General features: G+C 35.9%; 1 protein-coding gene across 5 annotated transcripts; it reads left to right on the forward strand.

Moving 5' to 3' along the window:
- Nucleotides 1-61: 61 nt before the first annotated feature.
- On the forward strand, nt 62-19,154 carry LOC102689424 (exportin-1). Of its 5 annotated transcripts, none has more exons than XM_015363161.2 (25): nt 62-926; nt 2,650-2,781; nt 3,428-3,529; nt 5,558-5,630; nt 8,088-8,149; nt 10,754-10,798; nt 11,072-11,253; nt 11,610-11,658; nt 11,747-11,866; nt 12,134-12,262; nt 12,682-12,840; nt 12,927-13,124; nt 13,238-13,376; nt 13,472-13,653; nt 14,120-14,276; nt 14,578-14,741; nt 15,020-15,154; nt 15,471-15,654; nt 15,902-16,008; nt 16,099-16,293; nt 16,709-16,877; nt 16,986-17,120; nt 17,276-17,435; nt 17,517-17,613; nt 17,934-19,154. In XM_015363161.2, exons 2-25 carry the CDS (start codon nt 2,656-2,658, stop codon nt 18,078-18,080), a joined length of 3,216 nt encoding a protein of 1,071 aa, XP_015218647.1. In that variant the 5' UTR covers nt 62-926; nt 2,650-2,655; the 3' UTR covers nt 18,081-19,154. The 5 variants fall into 5 exon arrangements, with proteins under 5 accessions (XP_015218647.1, XP_015218648.1, XP_015218646.1 ...); XM_015363162.2 differs by having other exon boundaries at nt 62-797; XM_015363160.2 differs by having other exon boundaries at nt 63-930.
- The last annotated feature ends 1,510 nt before the right edge of the window (nt 19,155-20,664 follow it).

Here is a 20,664-nt window from a genome sequence, read left to right on the forward strand (position 1 = left end):
CCGTAACCTTACAAATATTTTAGACACCGCATGGGCACCCAAAAATTGTTTTTTTTAATTTATTATATCCAGCACCGTGGAAGATGCAAGTTTCCAGACGTCAATCAAGTGTTTTGAGCCAATCATGGCCGCACCTGGCAACTTGCAGATTCATTGTAACTCAGACGCGCACCAGGCTCCAACCAGATTGACAGGGCGATTTGACCAGTCAAAACTCAGATTGCAGGGGCTTCGTTCCGCCGTGATCCTGCCTTCTTTTTCGGCTCAAGGGCGGAGCGGTGGCGTGGGCGCCCGTAAGAATTGAAATAGACTGACGCGGGAATTGGCCAATAGGAAAATAGTTCAGCCGTCGCTAAAGTCCGCTCAGCCAATGGGCGGGGGGCATGGGCGTGACGTTGGTCCAAACTTTCCGCGGCGCCATCGGCTGAAAACTAAACCGAGATGGAATCTCCCAGTCTGAACCGGTTTCAACCGGTTATGAGTTTGTTGCTTGAGAGCAGAAGAAGCGCAGAGCTTACAGTCTCTTAAACCGCCCCGCTGCATAAAACATTTCAGAGAATAGAACAAAACTGTAATCTGGAGAGTATTTTGTTTCGTAAAATGAACCGGAATAACAAATTACTTAGCGTGCCGTGAATATTGCAGGAGAACCCACATAAGTGGTTCTTAATCTCAGTACTCATTCTGTGGAATAGTGTATAGAAATTCTTACCACGGTATTTAATCATTTTTCTAGATTCTCTGGCTAGAAAGCCACACGTATTTCAGTCTAAGCCTTGGATTTAGCGATTTACCAGGTAATTGTGGTTTTTCTGTGCCAGTCACTGAAAATATTGGGTTCACAAATTTGCAGAATAATAAAAAGAAACTTACTGTAATTCACTGGTGGAATTAAAAACCAAAAGGAGGGGACAGTGATTTAAAACGTAGGTAAGTAAACGGTGCATAGGTAAGGCTTTTCAGGATTGTGAGAGGGGGTTCTGTGTGACATTAAAACTCATGGTGGTGCGTACAGCGATAGTGGAGAGTGGAGGCCTGTTGAGAAATTGAATGAAAGTAAATCCAACCACTCAGAGCGCTCGCCAGCGGACGCAGTGGAGCAGACGCCTTTGCCGTGTTGTTAGCGGAGAAAAAATGGAAAAGCCAGAGTGCGAAGGAAAGAAATTGTAGAAAATGTGAGATGGAAGCGAGGTGCAATTGAGGGGAAGTTTCTAGAAATGTTTTTTTTTTCCCCGAACAGTAGCGAATCGACTATGTGAGTCACGTGCTCAGCCTCCGCTGCCTCAGAGGGAGGGGTTGCTCTTAGTGCGTAAAAAATGATGTAAACAGAAGGAAATTAAAGACGATTTGGTGACAGTTTGATATTTTTTATTTGTATATGCGCGTAGACGGGGTACGCTTTCTCAGCTACTTGTAAGGACAAAGGGTTTTTTTTCTTTCAGGCCTTAAAGAAAAGGATGTTTCAAGTACCGAGCAGAACTACAGGCATTAGCTGGGAGTTGCACCAGTACTCCTTTTAGATATCCTCCAATAATGCCTGAGGTGTGTTTGTGTGGGAGAAAGAAAAAATAAAATTTAAAATGAGCAAAACGGTCCAGCATCATTCATTTTTTATGATGAAATTACAGGGAAGGTAAATGTTAGTTTAGCTTTCTTTTTGCTTAGATCAATGACCAGCCTGTCTTAACACTTGTGCATGCGGTCATAGCATATAAATCAGGCCCCGTGTAACGTGCCTGCCTTCTGAAGTGGCTAGATCTCCGCATGGTTTTAGTGAAATTTAAGACTGAAAGTGCCATCTAAATAACAATTATAGCTAATCCTTTTAATACCGCGCTTCCTTGAAAATTTTTTGCATTAGTGGCAGGAATTACCAATATCAGTAGACGCCAACATTGACGTTCTCTTGTAACAGTGGTGGATTGCTAAACGTGCGTTGCTTGAGCAGGCGTGCTTAGCAGGTGGGATACTGTTCAGTTTTGCTTTCGGAAAGGGCGGGTAAACTGGGTGTAGACGGGTCGGAGGTCTTGTGGGTGTTGTTGTTGGTTTAGAAGAAAACTGCCTGGTCCTGTTTGAAAGTGCTCTTGCATAGTGCTTCAATAACCGAAGTATGCTTGTTGTAAGGTTGTCCGCTGCGTTTGCCCAGTTCAGGCTCTGCTAGTAAACGTATTGGGAAGCGCCCCAAGTCCCGTGCCCACGCTTACCTGTAGTCTGTTTTCATCATAGACTCACTCCCCAGCCCGCCACCTACTTTCAGGTGTAGACTGATATCGATTAACATGTTTTGTTGTGGCCTTATTGATCTCCTTTGTTACAAACGTGCCCTAGATATTCCATTCTGTATAGACGAATGCCAAAGAGTTACGCCTATGTGACTTGTATGCAGTTTTTGATCTGGAGGGTCGTTAAAAAATTCCAAGAAGCTTCCTATATTCTATACTACGTGGTTTAGTTTTAAGATTAAACAGTCCAGTGAAGTGTCAAAGAGCTTATTTGAAGTTCTGAGATGTGTACTGTACTACGAATTCAGTTACATGCAGCTCTGTTTTGTCCTGAAAGACCTTCGGGCCAACAGCTGTTTGGAATTGTGTGCCTTAATCACTGTTCAATTCACATGACTTTGCCTGTTGGAATCTTTTTCTGTTGCAGTACTCTATGCCAGCAATTATGACAATGTTAGCAGACCATGCAGCTCGCCAGCTGCTGGATTTCAGCCAGAAACTGGATATCAACCTATTGGACAGTGTGGTGAATTGTTTGTACCATGGTGAAGGGCCACAGGTAAAAATGAATGATAAAACATTCTTAAATTAATGCATTACTTTTTTTTACATTTAAATGCTATGTAAAAGCTTGATCTGTAAAGCATCTTATTTTTAATCAATTTTGCAGTTGTGAAGAAGTTTAATAGTGCAGTATTCAGAATTAACATCTCATGCAACATTACTTCTAATATGCATTCCTAAAATAAATTTAGTATTGATAGCTTTGCTTGAACCTAAGCTTTCAATAACCAAATTACTTGATGGATTATACGATTTATAATAAAACAAATCTTTAAAAGGAGAGTGTGCCAGCACCGGTCCACGAGGCTGCACGTAAACAGTTTTAATAAGGTCTCTACATATTATCTTAAGAACTAGAAAAAGGCAATTTGGCCCCATTGAGCTATTTATAAATGAGGAAAATTTGAGAATTAGTTGGTACAAGGATTGATAAATCTGGGAGTCCTCAAAAGTGGGATTTGGCGACCTCTGGTGTGGAAAGAGAATAGGCTGTTTTTCAGGTTAACCTGAGGCCTGTAGTCTTATTGACCTGCTTTGAGTGGACTTTTTCCTTATTGAAGCTAAGACCAACATCTCTAATGCTGTATTTAGTTACTCTTCTATCAGCTCACTTCACTTGAAATCATCTGTTACTTTAATAGCAAAGAATGGCACAAGAGGTGTTGACCCATTTGAAAGAACATCCAGATGCTTGGACAAGAGTCGACACTATTTTGGAGTTTTCCCAAAATATGAACACCAAGGTAAGCAAGACTTGGAATAATTACAGGAAGGACTGAACATCTGTACTTTGAGGAAGTCATAGACGAGTGCTGTGGTTTCAAACTCCATTAGGTTGAAAACTAAATTTTTATTTTGATTATATCAGCTAAGCAAGTGTTCTGCTTGTATTGTGGACTAAGCTTCCTGCTAGTTTGCTCTGGTTTTGTGTTCATGAAATGGTAACACAAATGTGCTTGTATATTTGGTTCAGGCCTAGCTTTCAAAGCTTTTCTATCTGCTCAACCATTTCAGTTAAAGTCAACACAGCATACTGCTTACAGTAAAATAACATTGCTTGGCATGCATTATTCATTTAAGAGTTTGACCTTTAATAGTTTAAAATGTCAGTCCTTTATAGTATTTCGAAATTTCAGTTATTCCAAAGCTTAATTGGTGAAATTCTCAGTAATCAGTTGTAATTGTTACCTGAATCTGTACTAATGCGTATCTATATACCCAAGTATATACATATGTATTTTAGTAAGGTTTTCTGTTTGGGTGAACTACGTGTAAGCTATTTTAGTGTATAAAAAGACTTCCTCAAAGTTATGGTACATGACAGTTTGCCTTTTTTTGCTTGCCTGTAAAATTGCTCTTTAATACTGACAGACATTACTAATGTTTGAGTTGATTTGTCAACAGTATTTTAATACACAAATTTGTAACTTGCGAAAATTGAGGTCATTAGCGGAACAGAAAGAAAACAAAAGGTAAACATTTCTTAAATTTGTCTAAATTTTTTATAGTGCATCGATTTAGCACTAAGACATTTGGCTTTTAATTATTTAATTTTTTATACAAGCTGTTACTATTTGATATTAATCTTAATGTTCCATTATGTTGATTGCTTGTAATAGGAAGAAAAGGGGTGTCTTCCTGTGCAACTGACACAGCTAGGCTTTGACGGCAGGCCTCCACAAGGTCTACCCTTTTGATTCCCTTTAACTGAATTCTGTTCATCAATTGTATTGTTTCATGGGAGGAGGGAGGGTTTAGGTTTACTGAATAGGTTCCATAAGACCTAAAGTACAGCAGGTATTTCTTCTGTAGGGATCATGTGCTTCTCCTTTTTTCATTCATTTCTTTTGCTGTCTCTCATCATAACATTCAAACCTTGCAATACAGTGGTGACATGATTGCAAGCAATTCTTCGTCCTAACGTTAAAGGTGTAATAGTTAATAGTTAATTATTTTATATAAAAAGAGCTGCATATACACCAGTGACACGCATCTTTAATTGCTAACCTCACTTGTCGTATGCTTTTTTCATTGCACAGGATCATGCTACCTTAACTGATTAAAACTGCAGTGTTTTGTTCTTGATCGTCCTCCTTTTTTTCCTCTTCACTTAGTGATCCCTATGGTTGAAATACTGGCGGGCCTAATGAAAAAATCACTAACCTTTTGAATACGTTCCGTTGAATTTTAATTTAAGAGAAATAAGGGGGGAATGGAACTGATCTCATTAGTAAACCTGTGGGTTGTCTTGCTGTTCCTTAAGACAAACACCAGTTGAAGGTGTTCTAGTGTATTATGCGGGCTGCAGCACTTGCTGTGTTTGTATCTGACAAGTTTGTCAGGAAGACTGGTGGCTGGATGCTTCAGTGCTGTCTGGTTTGCTTAAGTCTTAATATCTGGTAATTAACCAGAGGTTAACTCTTTCTTTTAAAATTGTATCTTAATATTTCTCTGGCTCCCATTTGTAAGCAGCCAATATTGAATCACTCCTTTTGTGTTTTCTGGTGTATTACTGTGGAAAAACAGCAGGACTTCTACAGGGTTTGATCTTAATGTTGATACTTGTAGCAAATCATAAAATCTGCATGAACCGTGTCCTAGTACATTAAAACGGTAATACAAATTCTGTATGTTTGCAATTTTTTTAAAATGTGGTATTTCAGGCAGGCATAATTAAGAGCAAATATGTTTTTCAATGTGCACAATTTTAATGTTTTAAAAGTTTTTTTGAGTTACCAACCCCTAACTTTTATTTTCATAATGTATTACAGTACTATGCACTGCAAATCCTGGAAACGGTTATTAAAACAAGATGGAAAATTCTACCACGAAATCAATGTGAAGGTAAGACCCATAATTGTTTGTGTTTTTGGTATTTCTACATGTAATACAAAGTAATAAAATACTATTTTAAATAAATGTGAAACATCTGAATTGGTGCCAAGTTTTAGGATTGAATGTTCTTAAAGTAACAGATTTTTTTTCTTGAATTTTGCTTTTGGTGCAATCAAGTGCCTAATTAGGGATTTCAACCCATGACTTCAGTCTAGAGCCTTAACCACTGCTCAATACTACTGCCACTTTGCCAGCACTTGAATAGTGTTGTGAACACCATAACACCAGATTCAGGATTAGGACAGGATAGACCTTAAGATAGTCTCATTCATAATTCTGTTTTCTACAATTAGTGTGCACCACTGGAAGCTGTTAAGTAGCTATAAGAAAATCTGAGTTTTTGTAACATTTGCAACCCCTGCAAAATAACATGTACAGAAGGGTGGAACTGCTTTTTTGTTAAGATTAAGTAACTATTTTTAAAGCACAGTGCAATGTTTTGGGAGGAAAAGGTGATAAGTATCCATAAATATGTTTTCTTGATCTTTTGAAATAGTGTTTTTGTGCTTTGGAATGGAGCTTCATATCCTTGAAGACTTTAATAATCCCATTTTGCACACTCATCTTCAAAATTATTGATGCACTTAATGTTTGCTGATTAGAAAATAATGGGTGATGTTTGCTTAAGATGCTGGGGAAAAACTACACTTGTAGTAAACCTTATTTTTCCATCTGTTACTGATTTGTTAGGCAATGAAACATTCCAGCTTTGCCTCAATGAAATGTAGAATATAAAATGTAAAAGTAGATTATTTAGATTACCTTGTATGTACTCAGTCTTTGCAAAACTACATTAGTTTCCACTATTTTATCAAGGGAATCTGAGAAATTCAATGTTTTAATACAATGAGTGTTTGTAACGTAGGCCAATTTCTAGAAAAAACAAGTGTGTGCCCTTTGAATTTTTAACTTGATACATTTCAGAATAACCTCCAATTTGCTGAAATTTTGTAAAATTTACTAGAGCTGATTTTTAGCTAGTTAGATGGAAAACTCTTACATTTCAGGTAATCCCTATAAAATTAATGTTTTTTTAGACACCTTTCATGGAGCAGAATTCATTTTGTGTATACAATTTAAATGTGAAGTTGTAATTGCTTCCTAAATGCAGGGAATTGTAACTGTTCAAAACTATATAGTAGGTTGTCATTGGAAGAGAAAGATGTTGTGGCCAGGTAAAGTAACTTGGGCAAGAGAAAGAATTAGGTTGCCACTTGTGCTCTGAAGATGCTTTAGGTAAAATGCTTTAGACAAAATAGCAAAATACAAGTTGTGTAACTTTAAATTACTATAATAAGTATTGTGAAGACTTCTTGCAATATATACCACTAGAATGTGAGAAAAGAATAAGCATCTTCACTTGTATGTATAGCAGATGGCATAGTCTATAAATGTGTGTTCTGTTCTGAATAACATTTATTCTGCTGAGAGAGAACTTCTACAACAGGTGGGTGTTTCTATGAGACAGATTGAGTGTTTTCAATTTTAACACAGGGACACTGCAAATATTGTTAAATGTTTTTTTTAGAGAATACCAGACACTGTCTCCACTACAGATTGAATACCTTGTGAGATTTCCAAGGCTTGGAACTAGAATCTTGAAACTTCTAACACATGATCACAGGTTTACAATCCATAGTTGTCTAGAGTTATCAGTAGAGTTATACAATGCAGCCTAATGTAGTATCTTGAACATAACTATCCATTTGATTAAAATGTTTTTATAAGGATTGTAACTATAGTCTCATTTGTGAAAGAAATTGTAAGCCTATTAATGGTAACAATTTGAAAAACAGAAACAAAAGGCCTCTAAGATTGAATTTTTGATTGAATATTTATAATTAGGGCTGGAAGTTTTTTTTAATTGGATACCTACTTTTTCATTTTATTTTTAAATGGCTTTTTATATTGAATCATTGAGTCTTTCACTTCTGACAGTAGATGAATTTATTCATGGTATCGAATACAAGCGACTGGCAAGTATGTCATTTCAGGCAGCATTTGAAGTTGAAGAGAACATGGCTTAATGATCCAAGTATACCTCTTAGTTGAGTCAGTTATATTCTAAACTTCATGTTCATTTATAAGTTAAATAGGTGAACGAGGTGAATTTTCTTACCCTTTTAAAATTATTTGTCAGAAGGGGGCAACTAGCCTTTGAAATTCTCGTTAATTGTAGAAGAAACTACAGATCTTGAACTTCAGGTAGGAGTGGGTTGTATCCCTCAATTCGAAGGGCTTTGTTTCATGGGATTATTTTGACAGCTAGACTGACACAAAAGTAGAATTGCAAATGACCGTTTCTTCTCAAGCTTACTTGACTCCCAGCCCTATTAGCAATATTCCATTTTGCAGTTATAACTATTTAAAGTTTTAGCTTCAACTTGGTTGTTTATTTGCTTTTAGGAATCAAAAAATATGTTGTTGGTCTCATTATCAAGACTTCATCTGATGCGACAAATGTAGAGGTAAGTTGAGCATTTTTTGCTTGCCAATGGCAAATATTTTTCCCCCTGATTTTTTTAGGTTCAATGAGGTGCCTTTTATGGCTTTTTCACACTGACACACTCAAGCTGAGCCTTTCGCTTGTTTCTTGTAGGCCGTTTTGCCTAGTTGTAGCAAAGCTGTGAGATGGCAGCTTCACAAGCTGTCTGTCTGGTACTGGGTGGGCCGGGGTGGCGGGGATAACAATCTTGTCTATTTTTGAATGCTTGAATGAGAATAAAGATCAAGGCACTTCCGGCCCACAGGTGGTGTTGATTTACTGTGGACTTGTTAATGTGACATTGATCTGTCAACAATACAGTTATGGTTATAGCTTGATTTAGTTCTTAAAAATTCAAAGCGTGGGTTTTTTTTTCCATAGGAACATTGAAATTCAGCATTTTTGTTTTAGTTTCTTTTTGATGGAAAATTCATCACGGAAATCAGAATGGATTGTTGTGCAAGAATAGACGTTTTATGTTTGTGTGAATGGCCAAAGTGTACTTTTTTTGTTTGGGATCAGGAAAAATGATATTTTGCTGCATTCCAGTATTAACCCTGTTTCTAGTGAAACTGGAAACTTAGGAAGCTTTTAAAAGCTCAGACTTTATATCTTTTGAGTAATCTCATGGGCTCTTATTTTCAGGAAGTAGTGTCATAATGTATTAAAAATGATCAAATACAATGTGAATACTAGGAAATGTTTAGGCTAACAACTCTTAGTGTTGTACTATAAAATCAAGATTTTGGTGGTATAGGCTGATTTCTTGAAATCTTACATTTCGTAGAAAAAAAACAGATTTTGTTGTGTTAATGGCTGTGAGTAACTTAAACCGTTGTATAAGCACTAAATCACCTCTAATAAACTAATAAAGCCCTGGGTATCCAAAGATCAGCGCCTTTGTGCCATCAGTATGTTGGAGGCTGGACGAAGCACACTCTTGCTGGCATGTGGGACATTAACAGCCACCATTTTTTAACGTAACAAGTAAAGGTTTATTCCATGCTGAAAAGAGAATTAAAGAAATGCAACGTTTTGGCTCTGGAGTCGTCTTCAAGTGTCAAAAAGGAGGCCGCACCCGAAGAAACCTCCAAAGCTGAAACATTGCGTTCCCTTTCTTTTTTCAGCGTGGAAACGCAGCTACCTGATTTGAACATTTTTTAACGCTACGAAGATGTTACAAGAAGTTACAGCCAAACAGTCACTCAGTGATGGACCACAAATAGTGACAACTTACCAAAGTTGAGGAAGCAGATGACAGTAGTTGTTCACAGTTCAGATGACTACACAGGTCCAGTGCTGACTAGTGCGCATCGGTATAAAGGAATGAGCTGGTGTGAGCTTCACTAGCATTTTTGTGTAGATCATCCTGTTTTGTTTTATACGTGTGTGAGTATGGTGCAGAATAATACACTAATTGTTGTCTGCAGCAGACTAGTTGATGAGGAAGTCCAAATTTGAGGTCATGGGCAGAAGTATTTAGCAACTAATCACTTGTGGGGATAAGATGCCATCAATCACCTTGCTACATTGATCAAGTCCTGTGGCCTTGTTTTCTACCCATTCTGCAGGCTCATCTTATTCTTAGGTGGCAAGAATGTAACAGTTCTGCCTGGGAGGGCCAGATTGCTATATTTCTGCCCCATTTAAAGCTTTGTGGATTGAGCTGGGACATCTGTGGCTTGGAGACCAGTGAACAGATACTTGTTCATACTCTAAGGGAGTAATGGGACAGAATCCCACGAGTTTATGCAAACTGCTCTAAAGCATACTCTTCTTGCTGTGGCAGCCACACGTGACTAACAGTAGAACTGTTGATTTTATTAACAAATGTTAATTAACCTAATATCTGTCTTGTCAATGTATCTGCTACATAAAAGTAATTTTCTGCTTTAAAATTTTGGCTGTTGGTTACTTTCTTTTGATGTTCATTATCTGTGTACATTTCACTTTTTGTGACTGGTGCTTCATGTAGAAATTATGTGACTTAATGTGCAAAATGCAAAGCAGTCACTGGGGACAAAATAAATACGTAGACTTCCACTTAACCAAAATGATTATACAAAAAACGCTGTTGTGGTTTAGTACAATGTTAAACCTTTTTTATTACTTACAGTAGACCAATTTAGTTTTACATTGTCAGTATGTATATTGCTGATAAGTCAACATTTCCACAAGTACTTGTGATGTTTTCCAGACAGTTACTTAGCATTTATGATGATTATGCCATATTAAGCATTGAATGTGTGTTATGTGCTTTAGGCTTTTTCAGATTCTTTTCAGTTTTGTGTTTAATTTATTGATAGTTTCAGAGATATTTAAAACAAAAGTTTATCTTGGCATTAATTCTCTTGCATTATACCTACACCCTTATTCTCTCCACCTTTGTCAAGTCTTTCAAGACAGCGTGGAGATTTGTGAAAAGAACTGAGTCCTACTCATCTTGGCTTGGGTATGCCAGTGTGAAAAGTGTTAATTTGCCTTCGATTTCATGGAAATTAAACTTGTGGCCTTTTCACACTGTTAAAGATTAGCTCATAATGTATTATTGTAAAGTTTTAAGAAGTAAATATTTTTTAAATTTCAGAAAGAGAAGGTGTACATTGGAAAACTGAATATGATCCTGGTCCAGGTATGTTTTAGATTCTAAAATTTTAATAAATCATTGTCTATCAATTAGGAAAGTTGCATAGAAAGAGAAAAATTGCTGCTCTAAAAGATGGATGTATTTCTGGGGTGTTCCAGTTGACTGTCATTATTTGCTTTTGCAAATTGCCTGGTGGTTTCAATTCAAATTAAGTTGGATTTGATTAGAGGTAAAAGTTTTTTATAAATAAGAAACCAAAACCCCTTATTCTCCCAAAAAACACATTCTTTAATTCTTAAAATTGTATTTTATCTACAGATACTGAAACAGGAATGGCCTAAACATTGGCCAACATTCATAAGTGACATTGTGGGAGCAAGTAGGACCAGTGAAAGCCTGTGTCAGAACAACATGATCATTCTCAAACTTTTAAGTGAAGAGGTCTTTGATTTCTCCAGTGGGCAGATGACACAAGTGAAAGCAAAGCATTTGAAAGACAGGTACTGTAACAGGTCTATATACCCCATTATACGTTAATGACCTTGAGTTGTATTGTATTAAGAGTCTAAGGCAGTCCTCTGTCTTTTATAACCTGGGTTAAGGGCATATTAGTAACTCCAATAGTCTCTTTTCTCTTTGGACATTGTGAAAATATGGAAACAACTTATTATCCGATGACTGAAGGCAGTAACTCATTCTTAATTGATCTGTTCATTGACATGTAATCTCAGCTCTACATCATTTCCAGAGAACATGGTAAGGTTTGTGGTCTATGTAGAAAAGTCCATAATTTCTGGTTGATAAATTGTAAATACAGATGGGTGCAATAAGTTAACTTGTTTTTTTTTTCTTCTAGTATGTGCAATGAGTTCTCACAGATATTCCAACTCTGCCAGTTTGTTATGGTAGGTTGAATCTTGACCTAAGGGTTTACTTTATGCATTAAATTGAGACTTGTCTCATTTTGCTTAAAAAATGAATTGTTCTTTACAGGAAAACTCCCAGAATGCTCCACTTGTACATGCAACCTTGGAGACGTTACTCAGATTTCTAAACTGGATTCCACTGGGATATATATTTGAGACAAAACTCATAAGTACACTTGTATACAAGGTAGGTTCAAAGCTTCATCCGAGCAACTCAGGTTTCCTTGAAGTCCACAGTGGATTATTTACAATTCGAAATTTGTCTGTTCAGGATTTGACAAGTGTATTCAGGGTTATTTTTGTTTAAAACTCATTACATTTTTTTAAGTATTAAAAGTTACATTGACAAAAGATTTGAGATGTTTTTAAAAGGCTAGTTGCTTTTTTATATAAACTGTATAAGGTTATCTATTGGTGCACGATGTAAATTGATTAATCCTTTTAAAACTTTCAGTTTTTAAACGTCCCAATGTTCCGAAACGTGACTTTGAAGTGCCTGACAGAGATTGCAGGTGTGAGTGTCAGTCAGTATGAAGAGCAGTTTGTTACTCTCTTTACTCTGACAATGATGCAGCTCAAACAAGTAAGTATTTTATTCTGTATTCAAATTGTTGGTGCTGTGCTGTTTTTTTAAGATTGCATTAGGTGCTAGTTTAAAGTTTCAGTGTCTTACTGAATGTATTTGGTTTTTAAACATTTTAAACACCTCTAAAAAGATAGAATTTGTAGTTAGCAACACTTGTGGGATTACCCTATTGAGCGTCCAAAATGTTTGGCTAGTTGTGAGGAGATTGATTCAAACTAAGTAAGCACTTTAAATAATTACAAATTTGAGGAGCCCTGTAGGAAGATAATAGCTATGTGATCCAAGGATTTTCCTAGGCCATTTCTTCAAAGAAGTGAGGGTAGCGGCTTCAACTTAATGGCTAGGTAGCTTGTTCTATACTGCATTAATACAATTGTGTCTTGAAGGTCTCTCCTAAAATACTTTTTGCTCTACAGATGCTTCCTTTAAACACCAATATCAGATTGGCATATTCCAATGGAAAAGATGATGAGCAGAACTTCATACAGAATCTAAGCTTGTTTCTCTGTACGTTTTTGAAAGAACATGGGCAATTGATTGAAAAAAGATTAAATCTAAGGGAAACGCTAATGGAGGTAATTTCTACAGTCTAATATTAAAGCAATGGCTGCTTTTTAATAGTCAACAATTTATAATTGGATAACTTTCATTAATTTTACAGGCTCTTCATTACATGTTGTTGGTATCGGAAGTGGAGGAAACAGAAATTTTCAAAATTTGTCTTGAGTATTGGAACCACTTAGCAGCTGAGCTTTATAGGGAAAGCCCATTCTCAACAACAACATCTCCACTGCTGTCCGGAAGCCAGCACTTTGATGTTCCTCCTCGAAGGCAGCTTTATTTACCTGTGTTATCCAAAGTAAGTGTTGTGACCAGCATTGTTTTATATAAGAAATTGATGCATAGAAATTGTGTAAGCAGTATAACGGTAAGGAAGAAAATCACCAGTGTTTAAAAAATGTTTTCTCCAAGGTTCGTCTGCTTATGGTGAGCCGAATGGCAAAACCAGAAGAAGTTTTGGTTGTGGAGAATGACCAGGGAGAAGTTGTCAGAGAATTCATGAAAGATACAGATTCAATCAACTTGTACAAAAATATGAGAGAGACCCTTGGTAAGCACTTTTTAAAAATAAAATTCAGTTGTTGCATTTGATAAATTTAAGTTGCATATGTCTTAACCTTAAATCAATTTATTTTTTCTCTGTAGTGTACCTTACACATTTAGACTACGCAGATACAGAGCGCATAATGACAGAGAAACTTCACAATCAAGTAAATGGTACAGAATGGTCTTGGAAAAACCTTAATACCCTGTGTTGGGCTATTGGCTCAATCAGTGGAGCAATGCATGAAGAAGATGAAAAAAGATTCTTGGTCACTGTTATTAAGGTATGTACTTAAATCTGAATAATGTAACAATTTAACAAGAATAATGATGAGGTGGTATTTTAGGTATATTCTAGGTACAGGTTCTTTCAGCTTTAAGTGTACATGTTTGTGAAGAGTTAAAGAAATGTTTTTCCTCTTTACATTTATAATGGATTGGTTGTATATTCAGCAGGTCCAGCTCAGTCAAAGTGAACTTGATGATTGCATCAGAAATGTAGGAATAGTTTTGAACTGTAAAAGCCACCAATACAGGGGAAGCTGAATCCTCAAGCATTGCAAGATTCATAGTTTTTCTTTTTTTTTTAAATTGTTGGACATACATTCTCGGCAATTCCTGTGGGTTTGTCTTTCATATTTTTCGTTGTTTTAAGTACTCATTCTTTGTACAAAATAGTGTATTTTTTAATTGACAATGTTTGCTGAATTAAGTTTGAAATTGTAAATTGATTTATATGATTGTTTTTAGGATTTACTGGGTCTTTGTGAACAAAAGAGGGGAAAGGACAACAAAGCAATCATTGCATCTAATATCATGTACATTGTGGGCCAGTACCCACGATTCCTCAGAGCTCACTGGAAATTTTTGAAAACTGTGGTCAACAAACTGTTTGAGTTCATGCATGGTAAGTACAGTGAATTGAATCTAAACCTAGATGTTGAACCTAAAGGTATAAATGACCGATTTAAACCAGAACAAATAAACAACAAGTATCCCATCTTCACTTGTTAACTTCTGTAAGATTTTCATCTAGCAGTTGACCAATTACCAGTTACACCTGTACCTGCCTTTTCAGTTTACAAACTGAGTATTGCAAAATGCTCTCTTGGAAAGTTGAAGAGCAATACCTTTTACTTAGTGATAAGTAAAGTGTCTTGTTGCTAGAGAATAAATTAATTACAAAAGCGATTTGTGTTGCTTTTCAGAAACCCATGATGGTGTACAGGACATGGCATGTGACACATTCATTAAAATAGCACAGAAATGCCGGAGACATTTTGTTCAGGTGCAGGTTGGAGAGGTAATGCCCTTTATTGATGAAATTCTGAACAACATCAACACGATCATCTGTGATCTTCAACCACAGCAGGTAAACCTAACTTGTTCACAGTACTTTTAAATATTCTTAATGTATGGAGAACCTAAAACCACATTTAGCTTAAGTGTGTATTTTGAAGTTAGTCTCATAAGTGTTCATTAAGAGTTTAATTAAGATGACCTTATTTTGTGTGTTTTTTTTAAAAAAAGTGTAAATGGTGTACTGGGAAATTAAAATTGTGTAACAGACGTGTATTGCAGTGGAATGGCTTACTTTTAAGATCACTGAAAGCATACTATCTTAAGCCTTTACCTTTTTTTTTTTTAAAGGTGCATACTTTCTATGAAGCTGTTGGTTATATGATTGGGGCACAGACTGATCAAGCAGTGCAAGAGCATTTGATAGAAAAATACATGCTGTTGCCTAACCAAGTGTGGGATAGCATTATTCAGCAAGCAACCAAAGTAAGTAATGTCAGCAAGGTATTGAATGATTCTTGTTGTATTCTAGTTTATACTTTGCAGGCCTTGGTTAAATTGAAAGTTCTGACATGCGGCGACAGAGCTAGGTTTTATCAAGTACTTAAAAACACAGATACCAAAAGTGGTGGTCTAAAAATTCAACTTTTAAAACTTTATCTGAAAAACATTATAAATAGAACCTGGAAATTATGAAGTTCCCAGAAATTGTCAAACTGCTTTTAATGAGACGGGTTCTAGTAACATGGATCTAAAATGCCTGCATTGTTTCTTATGTTGTCTAAATTTTTATTTCAAATAGAATGTAGACATTCTGAAGGATCCGGAAACAGTGAAACAGCTTGGCAGTATCCTGAAAACGAATGTGAGAGCTTGTAAAGCTGTGGGACATCCATTTGTCATTCAGCTTGGGAGAATCTACTTGGATATGCTGAATGTGTACAAGTGCCTCAGTGAAAACATCTCTGCTGCAATTCAGACAAACGGTATTTTTTTAAAAATATGGATCATAACTGCTGGGGAGGGGGTTGCTTCTGTTGAATGTTAATTTTAATATACTTTGAGAAGAAATCTATAGAGAATACAACATTTTGGTATATTCTCTGAGATTACACCTGAAGGGGAAAAGAATGAACATTTTCAATTAATGTAAACTCTTTATGTAAGCATTTTGGCAGATTACTGTTGAAATTGGTGTTTCATTTTGATTATGCTTTTTCTTAATGTTAACAGGAGAGATGGTAACAAAGCAGCCTTTGATAAGAAGTATGAGAACGGTGAAAAGGGAAACACTGAAATTAATTTCAGGTTGGGTCAGTCGTTCTAATGATCCACAAATGGTAGGTTATTAATGTTATTTTTTATATAGTTTGTTTTTGGGTGTGTAAAAAACGATTTTGCTAACTTATCGCCCAAACTTGGTTTTGCAGGTGGCAGAGAACTTTGTACCTCCACTTCTTGATGCTGTGTTGATTGATTACCAGAGAAATGTTCCAGCAGCCAGAGAACCTGAAGTACTCAGTACAATGGCTACAATTGTGAATAAATTGGGAGGACACATCACAGTTGAAATTCCTCAAATCTTTGACGCAGTATTTGAATGTACTTTAAATATGATAAACAAAGTAAGCTTTCTGTGTTCATCCTGAAATTTATATTTCTGCTTTGAATCTTAAAATAGTATTCTACAGTTAACTATATCCTTCAGTGTTATTTATTAAAATCGATAATATCCAGAATTTTTCAATTGTTTTGAAGAAACGTGCCATGTAAAATAGTCTCTTTAGCCTCAGAGTTGTCACTATGGAAATTCTTGAGAAACTTTTAGTTATTGTAGTTAGCACTAATTTATTTTCCTGCTCAGATGTATACATTAATTCTAAAATTTTAAAATTCTATACATTTTTTAATTGGTAAATATCAGAAAAATTCTCTAGTGCCTTCCACTAATATTTCATGGTATGAAAAGATGAAGATCAGACAATCAGACAGTGCAGCAGACAATGTCAGGTCATTAATGTTGTATTAATTGCTTTTCAGGACTTTGAGGAATATCCTGAGCACCGAACACATTTCTTTTATCTGCTACAAGCAGTCAACTCGCACTGTTTCCCAGCATTCCTGGCCATTCCTCCTGCACAGTTCAAATTGGTATTGGATTCCATTATCTGGGCTTTCAAGCATACCATGCGAAATGTGGCTGATACAGGTGCGTTTAAATCAGAATTCTTTTCCAACTTAACTGCAAAAAAAGAAAAACAATGAACAATTCTCTCTGCTTGTACTAGTTTTAATATTAAAACTCTTCTGTTCTCAGGTTTGCAGATTCTGTATACTCTTTTACAAAATGTTGCCCAGGAAGAAGCTGCAGCCCAAAGTTTCTACCAGACATATTTCTGTGACATATTGCAGCACATCTTCTCCGTAGTAACAGATACATCCCATACTGCTGGTAAGAAATCTATCCATGATCTTCAGAGTAATGCAAGTCTTTGAGTTTTGTTTTTGCTAGTTTGTTATAATTGTCATTTTATTTCAATGTGAATCTGTATCCATCAGACCTTTTGTGCTAAGAATGAAATGCCTAAATTGGTTCTGTTCTTGCAGGTTTAACAATGCATGCATCGATCCTTGCATACATGTTCAATTTGGTGGAAGAAGGTAAAATTAATGCAGCATTAAATCCTACAAATCCGGTCAACAACCAGGTGTTCATTCAAGAGTATGTGGCCAACCTTCTGAAAACCGCCTTCCCACATTTGCAAGAGTAAGTTTAAAAACTCGATGGACATGCCATTTAAATTATTTTAAATTACTTTTTTTAACAAATGTTATTTTTAATTTTCAGTGCCCAAGTGAAAGTGTTTGTAACAGGATTGTTCAGCTTAAATCAAGATATCCCTGCCTTCAAAGAACACCTGCGGGATTTCCTGGTACAAATTAAGGTATATACCTAACTCCTTTATCACAAATTTAAAGTATTCAGAAACTTGGCTCACATGTCACTGCGAATTGTGCCTACTAATTTTGAACTGCTTTTTTCTTTTCCTTTGTATGCAGTTGCACCATATTTTACTTCTTATGGTTCTGTTATCTTTGAAACGTTTAGTCTGGCTATAATGAATATACCTTTTTCTTGAGAAAACAAATGAATTCTCCCCAAACTCTGGGGTTTCATTTATACTGCTGAATTCAGGCAGTCAGCAGCTGTGAGATTTTGACAGTGCTTCAAGGAATTTGACATGTGTTCCTTTTCCTTTAATAGGAATTTGCTGGTGAAGATACCACAGACTTGTTCTTGGAAGAAAGAGAAGCATCGCTTCGGCAAGCCCAGGAAGAGAAACACAAACTTCAGATGTCCGTTCCTGGAATCTTAAATCCACACGAAATCCCAGAAGAAATGTGTGACTGAAAATTGATGCTGCTTACTGAAGTGAACAGCGCTTTGGGTACTTGTTGACCAAAACAATGCCAATATGTAAATTATACAGTGTCACCTAGTGGCCCTTTTTACATAGTATGCGTTTTGTATGAGATCTTTTGCGTAATATCTTTCCATTGTTAATTCAAGTTTGTTTGGTCATCTTTATTTAGATCTGCATGAGATTGTAAGAATTAAAACATTTTAAGTATTTTCTTGCCCATCAGTTTGTCAGAGGCAAGAGAAACAGATTTATGTAAACTTCTACGTGTAAAGTCTACTGCAGAAAGGCTTCTAGAATCGTTCTGTTGCAGATACAAATGTATTCAATCTAGGGGATGCTGCAGTAATGTGGCATGCCTGTACTCTGCAGCATATGACAAATATTGCAAGTTAGAGGATTATAATTGAGGACGAAGATGCTGCTTTTGTCAGACAATGTAGGTTAAAGTTTGGGTCATGGTTGTGCTTGACTAAACTATCGCAGTTTGTGGCTAGACATGAATTTTGCAGCAAGATTATGTGCATATCATCCTATTGTAAAGCATCTTTAATAACACGGGAACACAAAAGTTGGTTATTTTTACAGATTTTTTTTGGTGTGTGTGTGTGCTGTCGCTCTGCCGACAACAGCTTTTTGTTTTCCTCAATGAGGAGCATTGCTCATTTGTGAGCCTTCATTAAATCGAAGTTAAAAGTGGTTAAAAATATTTATCGGTTAGCATAGGCTGCATCTTTATAACTCATGTTAATTCAGATGGCTTTTGAGACAAATTGTACTAATTTACATTGTTTACCATGCTGTAGTGCTTCAAGAACACTACTTAAGAGCAAAATAAACTGGTTTACATTTAATTTTGTATTTTTGCATTTTCATTTTTATCTTGAAATTCTATCCAAATAACCAAAAGGCTTTTATTCAGAGAATTGACAATTGCCAACAGTATAATTAGAAGAAGAATGTATAAGTCCAAATATTGAGAATTACTGGCTATAACTCCCTTCTAAGTGTTACATTTGTTGTGAACCTTTTTGAAACCGATTAAAGTTGAGAGAATTTTATAATTCATTGTCTTTGTTCTTTTTCCGCCAGTGCTTGGCAATATTTAAATAAATTTCATTATGTGAAGGAAAATAAGTCCACTATTTTCATTTCTACAGTAAAATTTCATAACATAGTTTAACAATTCTAGAATTGCAAGTTAGGTGGTATGAGGTGGGTTGAAGGCTTAATATTTAGATTCACAAACGGAATAAAGGATTATTTTTACTTTATTGCCCTTTTGTTTTCCCTGGAGATAAAATTTGTCGGTCTTGCTGGAATTTGGAATCCATCTTGAATGGAAAAGTAGTTGTTTTACATTCAGCCATTTTAAACATTAAATCCTTTTTGGCTAAACTGCTGGTACCATCCAGGCAAGAAATCATTAGGCTAAGATATGCAACTATTATGAGGTTTTTGTGTAATTTCTAGTTCCACTCCTCAGAAAAGAGGACATCTCTTTCCAGAACCTCTCACACATACATTTTAACAATCCTGTTGCTGCAGTTTTACTTCATAAATAACTACCCTCTTCCATCTTTGGGCTACCAAAACCACCATTTATTTTAGATGGCGTGGTTAATTTTTTGTAAGGTTGAATCTTCTAAATGTTTTGTTTAAAACAAATGCTGAAAGCAGTGCCCATAGGAAAAACAGCAATGAGAATTGATATATTTTTGACCTTTCATGGCAAATACAAAGCTCATTTAAAGGCACTTTATATGGTTAAACTTAAAAACACGGACTACTTTGTATAGAGGAACCTTAAAGAAGAATATATCGGCAATGCTTTACACTGTTTTTGATCAAACTGGTTTTTGCTTCAAAAACCAATGCCAGAAGAAAATGGGTAAATGTATAGCAGTTAATTTTTAAAGAGATCAGAATTGCAGCAAAACAAAGTTATTTCAAGTGAAATGAGGAAGCTAGCTGATTGGTTCTTAGATGCCGTCATGTAGTCCTCATGTCCTTTTCAGAGCAAAATCTATTGGGAAGTTGTCTTTCAAGCTCTAAATCGAAAGGCTTAGATGTTGCAAATCTGCAGTCCTTGAACTGTCCCTTAAGTATTTTGGGAAAGCAAAGTATTTTTATTACCTTAAATGCCATGTTTGGTACTACTGGAGAGAATGTTCATTCCAACTTGACCCTTGATCCTTCTTGCTCATAGATGTAACTGCTGTTTGTTTAGATGTTCTTCTGCACCTTATTTGTAAAAGTGCTACATTTCAAACACTTTTGGCCTTTAGGACTTTAGTCTCACCCAAACTTTATAAATTAAAGATTTGTTTATTTTGCACTAAAAAGCTTTTAACAGGCAATCAATTGCCTAAACGTGCATAGATGTAAACAACAATGTTCCCAATATATTCCCAAAAGTAATCTTTATTTTTCTTATGCTTCATTCCAGTAGCACATTACAGCTAACGCACCTGAATAAGGGGAGTTCTGATACACAGGAATTGACACTGGCTTGATAACAATTGCAATGCCCATAAAATTCAACTACAAGAACAATTAAAATAAGGCTAAGAT

Source organism: Lepisosteus oculatus, chromosome 17 (genome assembly GCF_040954835.1).
Source record: "Lepisosteus oculatus isolate fLepOcu1 chromosome 17, fLepOcu1.hap2, whole genome shotgun sequence".
NCBI lineage: Eukaryota > Metazoa > Chordata > Actinopteri > Semionotiformes > Lepisosteidae > Lepisosteus > Lepisosteus oculatus.

Coding starts and splice junctions, on each gene's coding strand:
- LOC102689424 (XM_006638610.3), top strand. Junction 11,867..12,133: donor TAAGTACACTTGTATACAAG/GTAGGTTCAAAG, acceptor TAAAACTTTCAG/TTTTTAAACGTCCCAATGTT. Junction 14,742..15,019: donor GTGATCTTCAACCACAGCAG/GTAAACCTAACT, acceptor TTTTTTTTAAAG/GTGCATACTTTCTATGAAGC.